This window comes from Pelobates fuscus, chromosome 12 (assembly GCF_036172605.1).
Source record: "Pelobates fuscus isolate aPelFus1 chromosome 12, aPelFus1.pri, whole genome shotgun sequence".
NCBI lineage: Eukaryota > Metazoa > Chordata > Amphibia > Anura > Pelobatidae > Pelobates > Pelobates fuscus.
Window position 1 is genome coordinate 125659826 of NC_086328.1, and position 17618 is coordinate 125677443.

Here is a 17618-nt window from a genome sequence, read left to right on the forward strand (position 1 = left end):
GTAATGGCACTACCCTGTGTATTTGAGGGTGCAGGTGCGGGGGGGCTGGAACATCAGCTGCGTTGATAACCGTAGGGATGATGGTTTCTATCTTGGTCATCCTCTCGTTAAGTGACTGAAGAGTAGACAAGATAGATGACAAGGTGTCTTGAACCTGTACCACGGAGGGGGTGGTGGAGGGATAGGAAGTGGAGGGGTGGAATGTGCAAGTTATCCACATTTTGGAAATAAAATCAATTTCAAAATATAAAGTCCTTAGCCGCTTATTTTTCCAGTATGAAAGGTAATTCTGACAGCAGTCAATATTCCTAGGCATTACAATCTAGAGCAACTGAGGGAATACTTGCATTGGAATCAATCGAGGAGCTGTAAATGCAGATCTGCATACATCAGTGCCTACACAGACCTGCCAACTATTTCAGGGTCTTGTCCTGCTGTCCCGAGTTTGTTCCCTGGTTTCCCGTTCTCTGCATTGTCCAACCTTCAAGTGGTATTGGCAGTCAGCCTGGCATACACTGCACCACCCCCTTTGGGGGGCACTAATAATGTGACTTTCACCTCTGGCCCGCCCCTTTAACCTCGCCCATTTGCGTCACATTTTATAAGATGCCAATGGTGGAGGATGTGCTTCCATAAGAGACTATTTAAATATACTGTGCCTGCGCATAACTCCGACTCCACAATCGATGAATGCCTGTGATATTATAAAACGTTAATGGTTACGCAATATACAGTGTTTTAAGAAATTGATACGTATGACGCTGCATCGTATATAACTTACTGTTTATGTGACTGCTTTCACAACTTGGGATCATCTACTTGATATCAGTGTGCCAATTATCAAAGCGTTCAGTGGAATTTTAAAAGTGCCAAGGAGGTCCGCGCTAGGGAGAAACTGCTGCAATGGGGTAACTATCCGACCCCGCGAGTTGAGTCAGCATGGAGGGCTATGTATTCACACATATAAATAATGAAACTTATTGTATTATATTAAATTGTGCTCAGGGCCTCTGCGTTAATACAACTCTGTCGCTTTGGACTAAAATATGCATTTTTTCTTGTGAGTTTTCTACAATTCCCAATTCCTAAAGGAAAATTACATTTTTGGATTTCTCATAAATGGTATTTTTTTTTTTTTTTTAGAATAATTATACACCGACCTGCACTGAGGAATATATTCATTAGAATGGAGCTGGATTGACACATAAATCACGATGCTATTTGTATGAACATCTTTTCAATGTTTTCATTCCGGTTAAGCTGAGACACAGAAGCCCCAGGCAATAAACTGACACACGCACTAGAAGTAAGCAGAAGGTGGCGTTTGGGGACCGGGATAAGGCACAAAGGTTGCTCGACTGTTGGGAGGGGTGAGGGAGGAGCTGGCTTCTGTTCCCAGCCATAACTGCAGCATGGAGAACATAGACAAGTGAGTAAATATAATTCTGGACGACTGGTGGCTGATTCGGGGGGGCGAAGGGTTTTGGGGGCACGACTAGGAGCAACCAGGGAACCAGATGGTTAACCATCCCTCTTTCGTGAGAGTTCCATGTGTGCGAAGGATCTTGGCAAGCCTGTATTAACACCTTCATGACAGATGATGTACCAGGATAATAGTCTTTGCCTAACAACTTGGGGTCAGTCCAATATACTGCCGTTTCTATACAAAACATTAGGTTTATTTTATACATTACAATGTTAACACTTTAGGTACCAGCACACAATATGTGGAGTGTTTCAGACATGGAGGCACGTTACGGATCTATAAACACGATTCATCTTTATCCTGATGAAAGTCCCAGGAGAGACTGAAACGTCGATCTCTGGATTCTATGCAGTTTGAATAAAGAAAGTGCACCTATTCCAGGCCGTGAGTGTAGCCAAATGTTTGTATTTTACAAACACACGATTTAATAGACATGCCTGCACTTTTATATGCGCAGTTTACAAGGTTATTTACTCACGAATGACTTGTCAGGAACTGAAAGTGAGTGTCTCATTTTAGGCCAAAATAGATTCTCCGAGTCGGCCAATGGTTTGAGTTTCTCGGAATATCTGACAATTCATCTTTAACCCCTTAAGGACCAAACTTCTGGAATAAAAGGGAATCATGACATGTCATGTGTCCTTAAGGGGTTAATGAATAACACAGAGTGTGGATCAATATAATACGCTACGATATCCTCCAAATATAAAAGTGACCAGTATGAAAAAAATCTTTAAGATGATTTTAAAACTGAAATGAAAATATGAAACGTCAATGCGGCAGAATTTATACGGCACAAAATAAGGGGCATAGAACAAATACCAGTAATGTATGGTATACAATGTACTGGGTTACTTTTTATGAAGATAGAAGGTTTATAAGGAGCTCGTTTTGCCTGTATTGGGATTTCTTTGATTTCCAGTTACTCGGTCATCAGTCACACATCATTGTATCTACGCATACTTGCGATTATCTATCGATTATCTCACGGTCTCCTATTTAGACCTTGCTTTGTGTTTTGCATGCGCATGAGTACAAAAGTAAGACGATGAAGTGGCCAGGAGAGCAAGAAATATGGTGGCAAGGAGATGGCCATTAGGACACCCTGATGATGCATGAGCTGGCATAGAGATCAAAAGATCTCCCTGGCTGGCCCTGAACCCCCTTATTGCTGTAAGAGAGCTTGTGGACTGCACCTTGGCTGAGTGCAGATCACTGTGCGTGTGTGCTCTTGTGATCCTAGAGTGCAAGGAGCATTCACGGAGACCTGCACCTGTTGGGGTGCGAAGCTCCACTCAATGGAGCGCCATGAACAACATATGTAATAATTTAATACAAAAATAGTAAAGCGTGGAAAGGTTGGACACCACATACAGCTTCCTCACACACAACAACACATCAATCACAACTACTCTCACACAGACAAACACACACAGATATCATGCACAGCCACACCACACAGCTGCAAAACCTAGAACCGGCTTGAAAGTTGGCACCCCATGATTTTGAAAGGTGAATTTTGGACCTGAACGGGTGTATTTTATTTTAAATTTAATAACATGGGATACAAAGTGCGCAGGGATGGACAAACATAATGTGCAATATCTCCAAACCAAACCAGCGCAAGCGGTCACAAATAGAGCACAAAAAGAATGGTGTACTGTTATTCATCTTTTCAAAAAAATAAAAAGGTACCACCTTCACACAGGTGCACCAATAGCACCCCCACCCCCCCGCCCCCCCCCCACCCCCACTCACTGTGTTTTAGTTAGTTTAAGCAATAGAAATGTTGCTATTGAAGAAGTGAACAATGGTGTAACAGTAGATCAGGGACCGTAAGGGAAGGTATGAAACACAGAGGGGGATGGGGGGGGAGAAATAAAACACATGTAAGGAGATATGAGGGGATTAGGAGAAGCACACAAGGAGGGTCAACAGATACACTCAATGGGCAATGCAGAGCACTAAAAAAGTTACCATTCAGGGGTGGGGGAGGGTGCCAACATGCAGTTTCACCGTGGGTGCCAAGTAACAGGTAACGCTTCTGTCTGGGTACACACCTTAATACATTATTCTGCACACACCAATGGTTGGCAGGTTGTGACGATTGCTCACTTATAATATGCAGAGACTACAAAACAGGTTCTGGTAGGTATTGCTTCTCGACTTGTAAAAGCAGAACCTTCCCTTCTTCTTCTGTTTTTTGACTGATGATAATTTAGCTACTCTACGCTTCTACTCTTAACTTTATGCTATATATATATTTTACTATTATGAAAGGATGATTGGCTGCCAAATAGTCAGGGGTAGATTAATCTCCCTTAGACACAATAATAAAGGAGTCCCAACGCGTTTTGTCTGGTGTGTAGACTTCCTCAGTGGAAGACAAAATGTGTTGGGACCCCTTTATTTATTTTTTATTTTTTCTTCTGAATACAAATATGTATGGGAGGGGAGGGAGGGAAGGGGCTCTATAATCTTAGCAATAGAGATTTGATATAGAAAATAAAACCCCCAGATTAGAGACTGTACTACACTAGAAATATCATCTTCTCTTGCAGCAAAATGGTCATATATATCAATAAAGAAGTATCTCAATATTTGCAGTGACTGTAAAACTAATATCATTTGGAAGGCTCAAACTGCATATGTTCACTTGGCCATTTTTTGTAATTTTTTTTCAATTTGACAATTTTTTTGTTTTGAGCAATTAAGGGTACAGAAAAGAAGGGGGAGGGGGGAGGTAAATAGACTTCATCAATGCACAATACACGATGCAAAGTATCAACTCTTATACAGCTGGCAATGAAAACACGTATGGCGTACATGTCTTGTACCCAGCAAACATTGTGTTCCACTTTCCTTATGGTTCAGTATGCGGTGGTTATACATTTGGCATATCCCCGTAGGGGGTCTAATAATTTCTTCCATCTCTCACTCTCCATGTCCCCATGACGGTCTGCAGTCTCCCACCCATTTGGTAGGTACATTCACATTTATTTGTTACGCGATCTCCACGAGTTCCACATATCCCACGTTTTCAGGGAGGTACTTGGCCATTTTAAAACAAATAAGTCGTAAAATTAGTTAAAAAGGTGCAGCTCTTAATCTTTATTGGCATGTTTGTGTCATGATGGAGGCCATACCCTCTAACAAGTCCTCTGTAGCTCCAATCAAACCCTTTTTTTTTTTTTTTTTTAATTCTTTATTTTTGAAGTGTGCATAGTGATAACAATTGTTTATGAGGTACCCCAAAGGCAATCCTCAAACACGTTAGGCACAATTGGAGCGTAGGGGTAGACATGAGATCTTGCACACAATTTGTTTTTTTTTTTTTAAAAGCAAGGTGATAAACAGTAGCTATGGACGTTGCTTAGAGAGTTTGATATACATAGCAAGTATTAATACATAGGCTAGGCATGTTTGTTTAAGCTAAAGTCGCAGAAGTAATGATAGATGCAGATATCAAACATGTAACGTTAGAGACTTCTCATAGTATACGTTTGCACGTTAACAAGATTAACGCAGTTACATGTTTAACATTAAAGATCACGTTTTGCTGCTGCAAGATATGCCTAAGTGATAGTTAAACATGCAGTTAGATGTTCCTACAGGTGTTATGCCAGCTAAGTTTGCCACCCTGAGTGACTGAAGAGGTAAGTGCTAGTGTGGGGGTGTTAGGGACAAGTGGTGCAGTCTTAAGGATTAGTGTTCTTGGCTGAGTGTGATGTGATTGTGGGTCAGCAACGACTAAGCCTTCGTGATTAAATGCTTCTTGTCGGGTTGTGCGGCAGAAAGTGTGATGTGAGTGTGACAATCTGCACCACATTAAGATCCGTGGGAGCCGTGACCCCTGGTCCCGTAGTTAATGATCAAGAGGTGTCAAACAGCATATTAGGTTCAACAAACAGCGTGGCACAGGTCTGGCACATAGGGAAGAGAGTAAGGCCGGGAGGGCTAGTTATGTGTGAGTGTAAGTTAGTGTGTAAAGGCCATCAGTTTTGTTCAGCCTCGAGCACTATAACAAGCAATGTAACAACCTGTACAGTAAAACATAACGTGGCATTGGAGCTGGCAACACATTTCTAAGTTCTATACAAGATAGTTGAGTCAGTGAGGGAAACATAACATTTCTGCTTATATGCATTACGCCCGTCTGGGTCAAACTTATTAATTGTAGAGGTAAAGTAGCTATCTCTTGGATTGTGTTTCACCACGTCAAGACATGTAAAATCATAAGGAGGAACAATGAACACTAAATAGAGAAAGAAAAACCAAGCGGGACAGGGACATATTCCAATAGTCAAGTTACCCTGGTCACATGGTGGCCCCTAGGTTGTGGTAAGAATATAGCAATATTGCCCACTGTAAATGTGGGGATAACTGTACGGGGGCCATGAGTCCCATATAGTCTTGTCGTATTCACCCGTCAACCGGTGTCCCAAATGATGATCTCTCCGGGTCGTAGCTCGCTGTTCAGGCCTTCCCTCCGCAGAGCAACTCGGTCAGGTCCCTCAGGTGGGGGTTGCTGTCCGTGTATTGCGGGTAGCGGCTCTCGGGACAAAGGTTTCTGCAGTGGCTGGGTTCCACTCGTGTGGTTTGGAAGGAGCTCGGGGCTGTTGGAGTGAGTCCGGTGGAGGCCCAAAGCGGCAAGGTGCGTCTTCGCTTCCTGCAGGTCCGCTATATGGTAGGTATTTTCTCCCTGGATCACCTGAAGTTTGTGCGGGGTGCGCCACTGGTATTTGATGGAGTGTGCGCGGAGCAGGGTGGTGAAGGGCCGGAGAGTTGCGCGCCAGGCCACCGTCCCTCTAGAGAGATCTGTGTAAAGTGAGAGGGCCAGGTCTTCGAATATGAGGGGTGAGTTACCTCTGGCGGCGGCCATTACAGCCATCTTGTCCTGGCGCTTTTGGAATTTGATAATCAAGTCCCTGGGTGCTGTCTGGGGAGCCGTAGGCGGTTTCGGGATTCTGAACAGGCCGTCTATTACTACCCCTTTGGCCTGCTTTGGCGGTAGGAGTGTGCCAATTAGACGTCGTATAAAGTGGGGGAGTTCAGACTCTGGGACCGTCTCTTTAATGCCTCTAACCTTTATGTTTTGGGCTCGACGCGAGTCCTCCAGTGCCGCCATAGTCTGTTCCATCCTCAGGTGCTGTAGTTGTAGCGTTTGCACCTCCTGCTGGAGCGTGGACATTTGTCTCGTGTGGTTGTGACAGTCTTGCTCCACAGTGCTCACCCGATGTGTCAGGCCCTGAATATCTTTTCTCATTGCAGCCATATCGCCCTGTATGTTTTTGCGGAGCTCCGCCAACAGCTCCCTCATCTCGGCCTTAGTTACCGGGGCAGTGTCCGGCTTTGCCTGAGGCTGTGTCAGGGTGTGCATTGCCGGTGGGCATAACTCCTCAGGCTCAGAGAGACCTTCGTCGGTGTCAATAAAGTCATCCATGTAGGCGTTTAAGTCAGGCTCCGGATCGCCACGTGCTCGGCGCCATAGATCCCCTATGCTGGTGCCCGGCCGGGGCGGGTCGGGTTTTGGCTTTTTATGTTTCCTGCCCATTGTTGTGCCGCCTGTCGCCGTGTGTGGGCTAGGGTAGCTTTTTTGGGGGGTAAAAAATTTGAGTTTCTCTTGATTTGGGCCCGTAGATCTCGGAGCTCTCCAGAGATGCGACCAGTCAGTTCGGCTGCTCCAATCAAACCCTTTTTGGTTCTGAGTTGTAATAACTGGTTTCTTTTTTCTTTATGGCAGGAGGACAGTGAGACTGAATGAACATGCCTCTGAGTCGGAGGTCAAACCTTTGGTGGGCTCAGATGCCGAAGAACAAGAAGAAGAAGAAGAAATATTGCAGAGGAATGTCTCCAGATCCTCATGTGCACTTCCAAACTATAAAATAACACTGGCAGTGATTGGAGGTGGTCTAGGCCTGTGTTTCCTCGTTGCTGGATTGTCGTACCTGTCTGGGAAGTCAGCCTGCACCTCAGTAGATACAGTTATAGAATGTGGGAAAGTTCGTGGTGTGCACTGTGGTATGGCTTATATGTTTAAAGGGATCCCTTATGCCAGCCCACCTACAGGAAAATTACGCTGGAGGCCTCCACAGATGCCTACTTGTTGGAATAATACTCTAGATGCAACCAAATTTGGATCCATGTGTGCCCAGGTGCAGCCTGTAGGAGAGGATGGTAAAGTCATGGGCTCAGAAGATTGCTTGTATGTGAATGTCTGGACTCCAGCCATGAACTCTGATTCTAAGTTACCAGTTATGGTTTGGTTTCACGGAGGTTATCTGCACATACTGAGTGGATCAGAACCTGGATACTGTCCAACAGAAGACTTGACTGAGCATGGACAGGTTGTCCATGTCAGCTTCAACTACCGTCTCAATGCTTTTGGATTCATGGCACTGGAGCTACTGAGGGAAGGTTCCCTAAGCAACACATCTGGTGAACCCCTTGTTAAAACGTAACCTCTTCAACAACAGAGAAAACCGATACTAGTCTCACTCTTCCCTGTACTTAATTTTCCACATGTGTAGTCACCAACACTTCTCTTCCATCCACCTGGAACTACCACCCAAAAACCTTGAGGACCAACTGCCACCTATCCTCCTTCATATTGTTTTCACTCTCACTTATCAGTCATACTCACTACCACTTAACCTCCAATCAACCAATTCTTACTGATGAGTTTTATCTTCTGTTTTCAGGCCCATACAATGATCATTACCTCTTCTCTCAGTGTCTTTCTCTGTCCTTGCAATCGCTATGATCTGTATCATAATGTGGTTTCTTAACGCCTTCAATTTAAGGTAATTATGGCTTCATGGACCAGGTGGCTGCTCTTCGATGGGTACAGAGTAACATCCAGCACTTTGGTGGCGACCCAAATAAGGTGACCATCTACGGCCAGAGTTCAGGTAATGCTAATAAAAATAAATACAAGATCACTGTAAAGCATCTTCAGGTGATATATTGCCACATGCTGTATATTTTAAAAATGTACTTTGTGATATTTAAACATTTAAATTGAATGTGATTTTTGTTACGCTCAGAATGAACCTATAATATGCTTGCTTATCATGTTGCCAATCCTACTTCATTATGAAAGTGGATACAGAAACTTCTAGTTGACTTCTTATAAATAAAGTGTCTTACTCTTTTGTTGGCACTGAAGGTGGAACCTCAGTTTGGGCTATGATGGTGTCTCCATTGGCCAAGGGCCTTTTCCATCGGGCAATCGATATAAGTGGATCCTCCGTATTCCAAGCTAGTTTGACCGATGCAGAAAAGAATAATCTAGTTTTCCTGCAGAAGACTGGATGCAAGGATGTAGAGTGTCTACGACAACTGAGTGTGCCCAAGATCCTTCAGGTAAGAGACAGACCTAGTTACTGGAAGTCACAAACATACCAACAGAATACACAGAGAGCATTCCATATTGAATAAAACATATTTTTTTTTAAATATCAGTATGGATAAATAACAATTCTGGGGCCAAGTTGGGCCAAGTTCTAGAACAGCAACATTTTATTAGTTGCCATTATTGCTGTTCCATATTTTTTTTTTTTTTTTTTTTTAATTGTCATATTAGTCTTTTATACAGAGCACCCATTGAGTTTTGTGTACCATAGTCAAATGGGAATCTGTACCCTTTCTTTAGTTTCTTCTTTTACTCCTAGTCAATTCCATGGTTCGTGTACCCAGATTGGGCAGCTGAGGACCTGTGTGACTTACCACGGAAAGGAGGGTTTGCTGGACCAGTGGCTGTGGTAGATGGGCATGTGGTTCCAGTAGCTCCACTTGAAGCTTGGAAGAAGAAGATTGAAGGCCATAGTGATGTACCGTATGTGATTGGCACCACTCTTCAGGAAACTGAATATGCGTAAGACCCTTGCGTTTCTGTTTAATGAATGCAGCAACTGCAGTTTTTACAGTCGAAAATATTTCACGTATTGAAAGAGAGAAAGCCCGTACAGATTTTAGTAAATTGGTCGCATATAGGGCAACAGAACCAACAATTATATGGCATTGGTTGGCAAAAACTATTGTACGGGAAAGACTTGATAAGTTTAACAGGTAAGTTGGGAGAAATATCACTGTAAACATTAATAAATGTGAATGTTATTTCATTCTAATTACTACAGTTTTGAAGTTCAAAGTGTTAAAGGGACGCTTTAGTCACCAGAAACATGACAACTTAATGTTACACTGCCTTTTTAGGGAAAAGGCATGGTTTACATTGCTAGTTACACTTCTATTGGCAGTCACTCAGATGGCCACTAGATGTGTTTCCTGTGTCCGAGATGCACAGTGTGCAGCACCTACGTTCAGCGTCTGTTGTCTCTGCATGGAGATGCCGAACGTTCCCCATAGAGATAAATTGATTCAATGCATCTCTATGAGGAGATACTGATTGCGAGACACCGCGTTTTATCATGAATGCATTTGTGATCATCAAAACTGATTATCTCAACCATGGAGATGGGGCCATCCTGGCATGGGGCAAAAAGGTGAGTAAAATAACATTTAATCTTAACGGAGAGAGGCCTGGGAAACTAAATGGCGATTCCTCCACTAGTGCATGTTTGTGTTCCTGACACTATCTAGTGTTCCTTCAAAGCACCATAACCACTACAAACATGGATAGCAACAGGATCATTAATTTAACCAATTAGTCACAGTTTTTGATGGTACAGCAATGCTGTGCACACCACTATGAGTTAGGGCCAGTACTGATCCAGCTCATTATGGTATGGTTTTGGTTTCTCTTTCAAGCTTTGTTTTTTTTTGTTTTTGTTTTTTGAGATTTTAACAAAATACAGAAGCAATTATTCTAACAGTTCCATTGTAATTCCATATTGATTTCAATGTATATTTTCACAAAAATCCTCAGATGTAGCATCACTTAATGACAACCGATAAACTGATTATTACGATCACATAGCTCTTTAAGGTCCAATGAAGAAATGTCTGTGTATGGTGGCGTAGTGGGATAGTTATACAGGTATTCAATATAATATGATATATTTGTCTCAATTACTATGGTCCTTTTTCTCCACAGGCCAGTCTATGCAAATATATCTGTGTGGTCAGAAGAAGATTATCAGTGGTTTGTGAAAGGTACAGCACCTGAGAAGTTACGGTCACGATTACTATATGTACAAATAGACATGTGCAAGTCGTTTTGTTCCGAATGTAAATTCGGACGGATTTTGGACATTTGGATGCTTCAGAATGTCCGAAGTGCTGAATTGCCAAAGAGTGGCAAAACAAGAAAGAGGGAGGAAAAATTACGTAAATGATAACAGGAATCTTGACCAAAAAGCTAATTCCTGGCACTAGGAGCCCTACAGATGTGTAAGTGGTTGTGGGGGCAGTCTTTGCACTGGGAGCCCTATAGATGTGTAAGTGGTTGTGGTGGTTAGGCGTAGGGTTAGGGAGCCCTTCAGATGTTTCGGAAGTGCTGAACTGTACCGGATGCCATTGGTCCAAATTGCCGAAGCAGACACATTTTTTTACTTACCCGAATTGATTTTTTTTTGCCCATGCACATCCCTACAAACAATAAACAGGGACCACGTATACCGGGCCTTAGAATGGACGGACTTAACGTAAATGAGAATGGTCAAAATACTCGCCGAGGTCAGGGACACAGAAAGAGACAGACTGAGGAAACAATTCAAAGGTCAAGGACTCCAGAATTAGGGAAAGTCAAAATACAAGCCAAAAATTCAAATCTCAAAAAGAACTAGAACAAGAACACACTCTCTGACAACCAACTAGTGGAAACCACGACAGGGCACTGACTAAATGCTAAATTGGGTTTCAATAAGGTTGACCCCAAAACGTGCGCATCGTTTACGTGACGTCGCACGCACGTCGGCGCCATCTTTGATAAGGATGGAGGCGGGTCTATAAGACTTCGTAGGACCGCAGCAGCCGGCGATCATTATAATGCCGCACCATCAGGGGATCGCTACACAAGGGTGCTGAATGGCAAGCTGAGTAGTTTATTTTACTAACCAATCGGATGCGACCCTGCTGTATCAAGGCAAGGGAAACGTGACAGCTACAGGGTTCTGGACAAATAGTAAAAGATAACCTAAAATTAGAAATTATGAAGTTTAATATATTTCTTTACACAACTGACAAGGCCTTTCTTGTTCACAGCAAAACTCAATTCCTTCGGAGAAAGTCTTTCAAAGGAAGCACTGGCCTTGTATCCCACCTCAGAATTCTGCTCTGAACCGACTCGTTGTGTGGAAAAAGCCTACATGACCATGGTATCGGACGTACGTGCAACATGTCCCAGTAATGAGCTAGCCAGACGTGCTGCAGGTATGTTACCAACTGACATGCATATTGGACTGATAAACGGTCTCTACATGTCATGCAATGTCCGAACAATACAGCGAGTTATAATCCTAGCTTTTCTCTCTGGGTCCAGTTTGATCCAAGTCATGAGCTAATGCTTTGAATGTATTGTCCACATATATTGGACGTTGTTGAGAAGATATGTCCCGATCATCTTCCATTAGGGACTAGGCAACGTCCACTCTGAGCAGGTTCAGCTGCTGATACAAATTGTCGAATCCATCCTGGAAATCAATGAGGGTAATTATATTGCTGGCAGACAGTGGCGTACACACAACCCATGGGGCCCCGGTGCGAAAACTGATCCGTGGGCCCCCCCGCGCGCTTACTCTGTGCGGGCTGGGTCCGCAACACATGGCGGCGGGCACCGGGTCGCAGGGCTGCGACCTGTGTGACCGCGGTATGTACGCAAGTGCATGCATAAACACATACACTTAAAGGACCACTACAGACACCCAGATCACATCAGCTCAATGAAGTGGTCTGGGTGCCAGGTCTCTAGTTTTAAAACTGCAGCTGAAAACATAGCCGTTTCAGAGAAACGGCTATGTTTCACTGAGGGTTAATCCAGCCTCTAGCGGCTGTCTCATTGACAGCCGCTAGAGGATTTTCTGCGATTCTCACTGTGAGAATCACAGTGAGAAGACGCTGAACGTCCATAGGAAAGCATTGAATAATGCTTTCCTATGGGCGGTTTGAATGCGAGCGTGGCTCTTGCCACGCATGCGCATTCGGAGCTGAGAGGCGGATCGGGGCGGAGAGATTCCCAGCGCCAAGGGAGTCCGGCGCTGGAGAAAGGTAAGTGCTTAAGACACACACACTCTCATGAACAGACGCACACATTTACTGACAGACACACACTCAGTGACAGACATACATACACACTCACTAACAGATGCACACAAACATACTCAGTAACAGACACACACACTAACACACTCTAACACACACACACACTCTAAGACTAACACACTACAACACACACTAACACACACAATCTAACACTAACACACAATCTAACACTAACACACACTAACACTCACAAACACACTAACATACACTCACACACTAACATACACTCACACACTAACATACACTCACACACTAACATACACTCACACACTAACACACTCACACTATAACACACTCTAACACACTCACACACACTAACATACACTCACACACACTAACACTCACAAACACACACTAACATACAAACACACACTAACATACAAACACACACTAACATACAAACACACACTAACATACAAACACACACTAACATACACTCACACACACTCACACTCACAAACATACACTCACAAACACACACTCACAAACACACTAACATACACTCACACACACTAACACACTCACTCACACACACTCACACACACTAACACACACTCACACACACTAACATACACTCACACTCACAAACATACACTCACACTCACAAACATACACTCACACTCACAAACATACACTCACACTCACAAACATACACTCACACTCACAAACATACACTCACACTCACAAACATACACTCACACTCACAAACATACACTCACACTCACAAACACACACTCACACTCACAAACACACACTAACATACGCTCACTAACATACACTCACACACACTAACACACTCACTAACACACACTAACATACACTCACACACACTAACATACACTCACACTCACAAACATACACTCACACTCACAAACATACACTCACACTCACAAACACACACTCACACTCACAAACACACACTAACATACACTCACTAACATACACTCACACACACTAACACACTCACTAACATACACTCACACACACTAACATACACTCACACACACTAACATACACTCACACTCACAAACACACACACTCACTAACACTAACATACACTAACACTCACAAACACCTTTTTTTTAAATCCCCCCAGCCTCCTTACCTGTGGGAGAGCTGAGGGGATTCCCTGGGGTCCAGTGGTGCTGCTGGGCTCCTGGGGGCCGGTCACCCGGCGGGCAGTCAGGCTGGCCGGTCCTGCAGGCGCGCGAGGGAGCACTGTCTCCTGAGTGCTTCCTCTTCAGCTCCCTCGCGCGCCGCACTGATACCGGAGCCGGAAGATGACGTCATCTTCCGGCTCCGGTATCAGTGCGGTGCGCGAGGGAGCTGAAGAGGAAGCACCTAGGAGACAGTGCTCCCTCGCGCGCCTGCAGGACCGGCCAGCCGGGTGACAGCAGGGCCAGCCTCGGGGGGCCCTGAGGTGGCCGGCTCTTGGGCCCCCCAGGAGAAGAGGCTGGCCCAGTGACATACATACCGGGGTCGCAGGGCGGCCGGGCCCCCTGGTGGGCCGGGCCCGGTCGCAGCCGCGACCCCTGCGACCCCGGTATGTACGCCACTGCTGGCAGAGGTTTGAGAAAGTTGTTATGGGTTTACTGGGGCAGAGATAGCTGGGTCCACATATTCCTATCGATAGGATTATTACAGTATGAAAGCAGATCAAAAATATTTGTAAATTCAGATAAACAAATATTGGTTTGGGGAGTTTTCCCCCCACACTTCAATATATGTAGATTAATATACATTTTAATTGGACGTCACAACTAACTTGAAAAGGCACCTTTGGGAAATAGGAACATTTCAAAATGTAGTCTAATTTGTATCATGCAAACGCGCAAGCAGATCTCCGGAAAATAGCCTCATCCCTCCAATATGAGCAACAAGGCAAACAGTAAAAGAATAATGGAAAATGCATTTCTATTTACATTAAGGATATTTCTGATTTACCAATAGATGACAGTGCAGGCATTAAAACAACGTTACCTTAATGAAGCAGTTTTGTTGTATAGAACATGCCCCTGCAGCCTCACTGCTCAATCCTCTGCCATTTAGGAGTTTAATCCCTTTTGTTTCTGTAGCCATAGTAGACATAGTGGTGGGCTTAACACAATATGGCCATATGGTGGAACTTAAGCTCCATGTTTGTTTGCAAAGATTGGTGATTATAAATAGCTTTGTTAAATGTAAAGCTGTATTTTTGTTTGTGTGCGCGCTGTTCCTTTAACTGTATTTTGTATGTGTTGTTGTCTTTATAGTAGCACCATTGCTTGGTTATGCATGTTCTGGGTGTGCCCCCAATTCCCATTTGTTCATGTAACCCTAGCCACGCCTCTCCTGACTGCATGAAAAACATGGTTTCATTTTCAGACTTTAACTTGCTCTAAAAGACCATTGCTGCAAAGCCTCTCCCCACTCACTAACTCATTGTCATAGCATTGTTAGTTAGGTCGATATGTATGTAACACTGTGATTTTAATGGTATGAGATAAATTGTTTGTCATCAATGTACAAGACAAGATATTTGTGAATATTTTTTTTCCTGGCCATATCAATGGCACCACAACAATGGGTAGCTCCTCCCTATCCCTAATTAGACAGGAACCTACAATAATTAAAACAGAAGGTATAAGTAACCCGAATGCTATCAATCCCGAATTGCTATCAAACAACCAATCAGAGAGTTATGAGTCAAATTACACAGCATGGGAAAATTCCAAAGAACTTTCCCACGCTGTATAAAATGACACAGCACTCTGATTGGTTGGATTTCAAGTTAACTAATCAGAGTGCTGTGACAGGTAAATTTAGAAACGTACCTGTTAGTCTCTTCATTTACCAGTCAGAGCACTCTGATTGGTTGGCTTAAACCAATCAGAACGTTTGGAGCCTAATTGCAGGGCGGGGCAAGGCTTTATAAGCTCAGTTTGTGTGGTACCCTCCAGGGGTGAAGATGGATTATTTTTTAGCGTCTGAAAATTAAAAAAAAACAAAAAAACAAAGTCCAACGGGTATTATGGACTTTTATTCGGCCTTATTTGGAGCTGAAAAAAGAAGTGATCAAATGGTAAGTTATTTTTTTATTTACAGGCATTTAGTTTTATTGGGGTGTATTAATTTTTTTGGGTTGGGGGGTTTACATTTTCATTTAGGGCCTTCACTTGAGGCTCATCGGCGAGGGCCCAGGGGGAGGGGGGGGAGGACAATCGGTCCCCCCCCCTTATTGTTATTTAGGGCCCCCACCCGCCGCTCAGGGGAGGGGTGCCAGGGGAGGGGGGGAGGGGAAGGACAATGGGTTCCCCATTTTTATTTGGGGCCCCACCCACTGCTCAGGGGTGGGGGCAATAGGTCCCCCGTTCAGTTTAATAGCCCCCACTCACACGGCTCGGGTGGGGAAACACTAGGGTCTTGTTTTTGTTTAACCGTGAGCAGCCACAGGCTCTATACTGTTTAATAGACATGCCCCTACTCGCGGTATAGCGAGTAGGGGCTGAATGTACTAATATTAAGTAATCTTTACTTAGAATTAGTAAATTTGGCTGAAAGACCAATTTAGGTTTACAATGGGATGTGATCTTATTGTGCAGCTCTTCGACAGAAACATTTAAAGGGTGGGGGGGCGGCGTGGGAGAGAAGACGGAACATTTTTATTAAAAAAAATATCTAACACTCAGCAGTAGTTAGGACTGGTACAGTTAATTTCAGTATGGCGAGTGTAGTAAGCTGAAGGATAAAGCCATTGGCCTGCAGTTAATCGAATGCACTCTTGATTAGGTTTCTGAATTGTAAATTTGGTCATTACCGCTTGTTGTATAAACTGACATGCAGCATTATTGTTATATATGTGTCTAATTGTCGAACTATACATAATTAAAATAAGAAAAAAATATAAAATTACATATAAACACACACTGAAAAAAGTGCATACCTATCCAAATTCCAGCATCATTTTGGTCATATATATATTAAGAAGCCGGACAAATTTAGAGTGGTGGCAAAAAGTGAAAACTAACTATTTTTGTTGGAAGATGATAGAAAATTCATAAACTTGATTCATTGCAGCTTTAAAAAAAAGTAGTACAGTTGCCAGGGTAGAACAATAAGCCACTGAATTCTCCTTATAAACAATTACAGAAGCGCTGTCCAGTCCAGTTTATCGATATGTGGTCACCTACACTCCGTCCCGTCCAGCTAAACTCGGTAACCTATTCTCCTTCAAGAGCTGGTTTGCTTTTCACATGCTGGACACCTTGGGGCTATTCGGAACATTGGACCATGCGTTAGGAGAAACTACAGTGGAAGATCGTGCATTCCAGAGATTAATTAGAAAATACTTCCTTCATTTTGCCAAGGAAGGTAAGAAACGAATGTAGGAAGACAAGGATAATAGATAATACTAAGCTTCTCAATCTATAATTGAAATTTTGTTTTCAGGAGTCATGCCGAATGAATGGCCGCAGTATCCCAACTGTACAGCTTTACTGTCCACTGAGCTGACAATCGAAGAAGACTATCGCCATGCACAATGCTCCTTATGGCAGAAGTATGATATGTTTCAGTATGCCTGGATCAATTAGACGGGAAGATCTATGGTATGCATGCCAATAAAAACCAAAAAGACAAAAATTCCACTTGCTGTGCACTGCCGGCTGGGCAGTTAGTCGGCTTCTTTTTGAGTTTGGTATCTATGGACTTACAACATTATAGTTTAACTATGAAACCAAGTGGACTTTTAGTAAGATTCCTCGAGAAACATGAAAAGAAATTAATATATTTTTTGCAATTTTTGGGTGTTATGGAGTTAAATATAAATTGCAATATGATCCTAATACTATATAATTTTGGACACCAGGCAGCCTACAGGAACCAGTATCTATATTCGCTGCTGGAGATTGTATTGGGTAAAAAAAAACACAAA

At 43.4% G+C, this 17618-nt stretch overlaps 1 protein-coding gene across 1 annotated transcript; it reads left to right on the forward strand.

The window, feature by feature from the left end:
- The first annotated feature begins 1356 nt into the window (after positions 1-1356).
- LOC134579246 (para-nitrobenzyl esterase-like) lies at positions 1357-17318 on the forward strand. Its single transcript, XM_063438464.1, has 9 exons — positions 1357-1429; positions 7230-7924; positions 8290-8397; positions 8655-8851; positions 9160-9362; positions 10542-10600; positions 11651-11818; positions 16835-17056; positions 17135-17318. Exons 1-9 carry the CDS (start codon positions 1413-1415, stop codon positions 17275-17277), a joined length of 1812 nt encoding a protein of 603 aa, XP_063294534.1. The 5' UTR covers positions 1357-1412; the 3' UTR covers positions 17278-17318.
- The last annotated feature ends 300 nt before the right edge of the window (positions 17319-17618 follow it).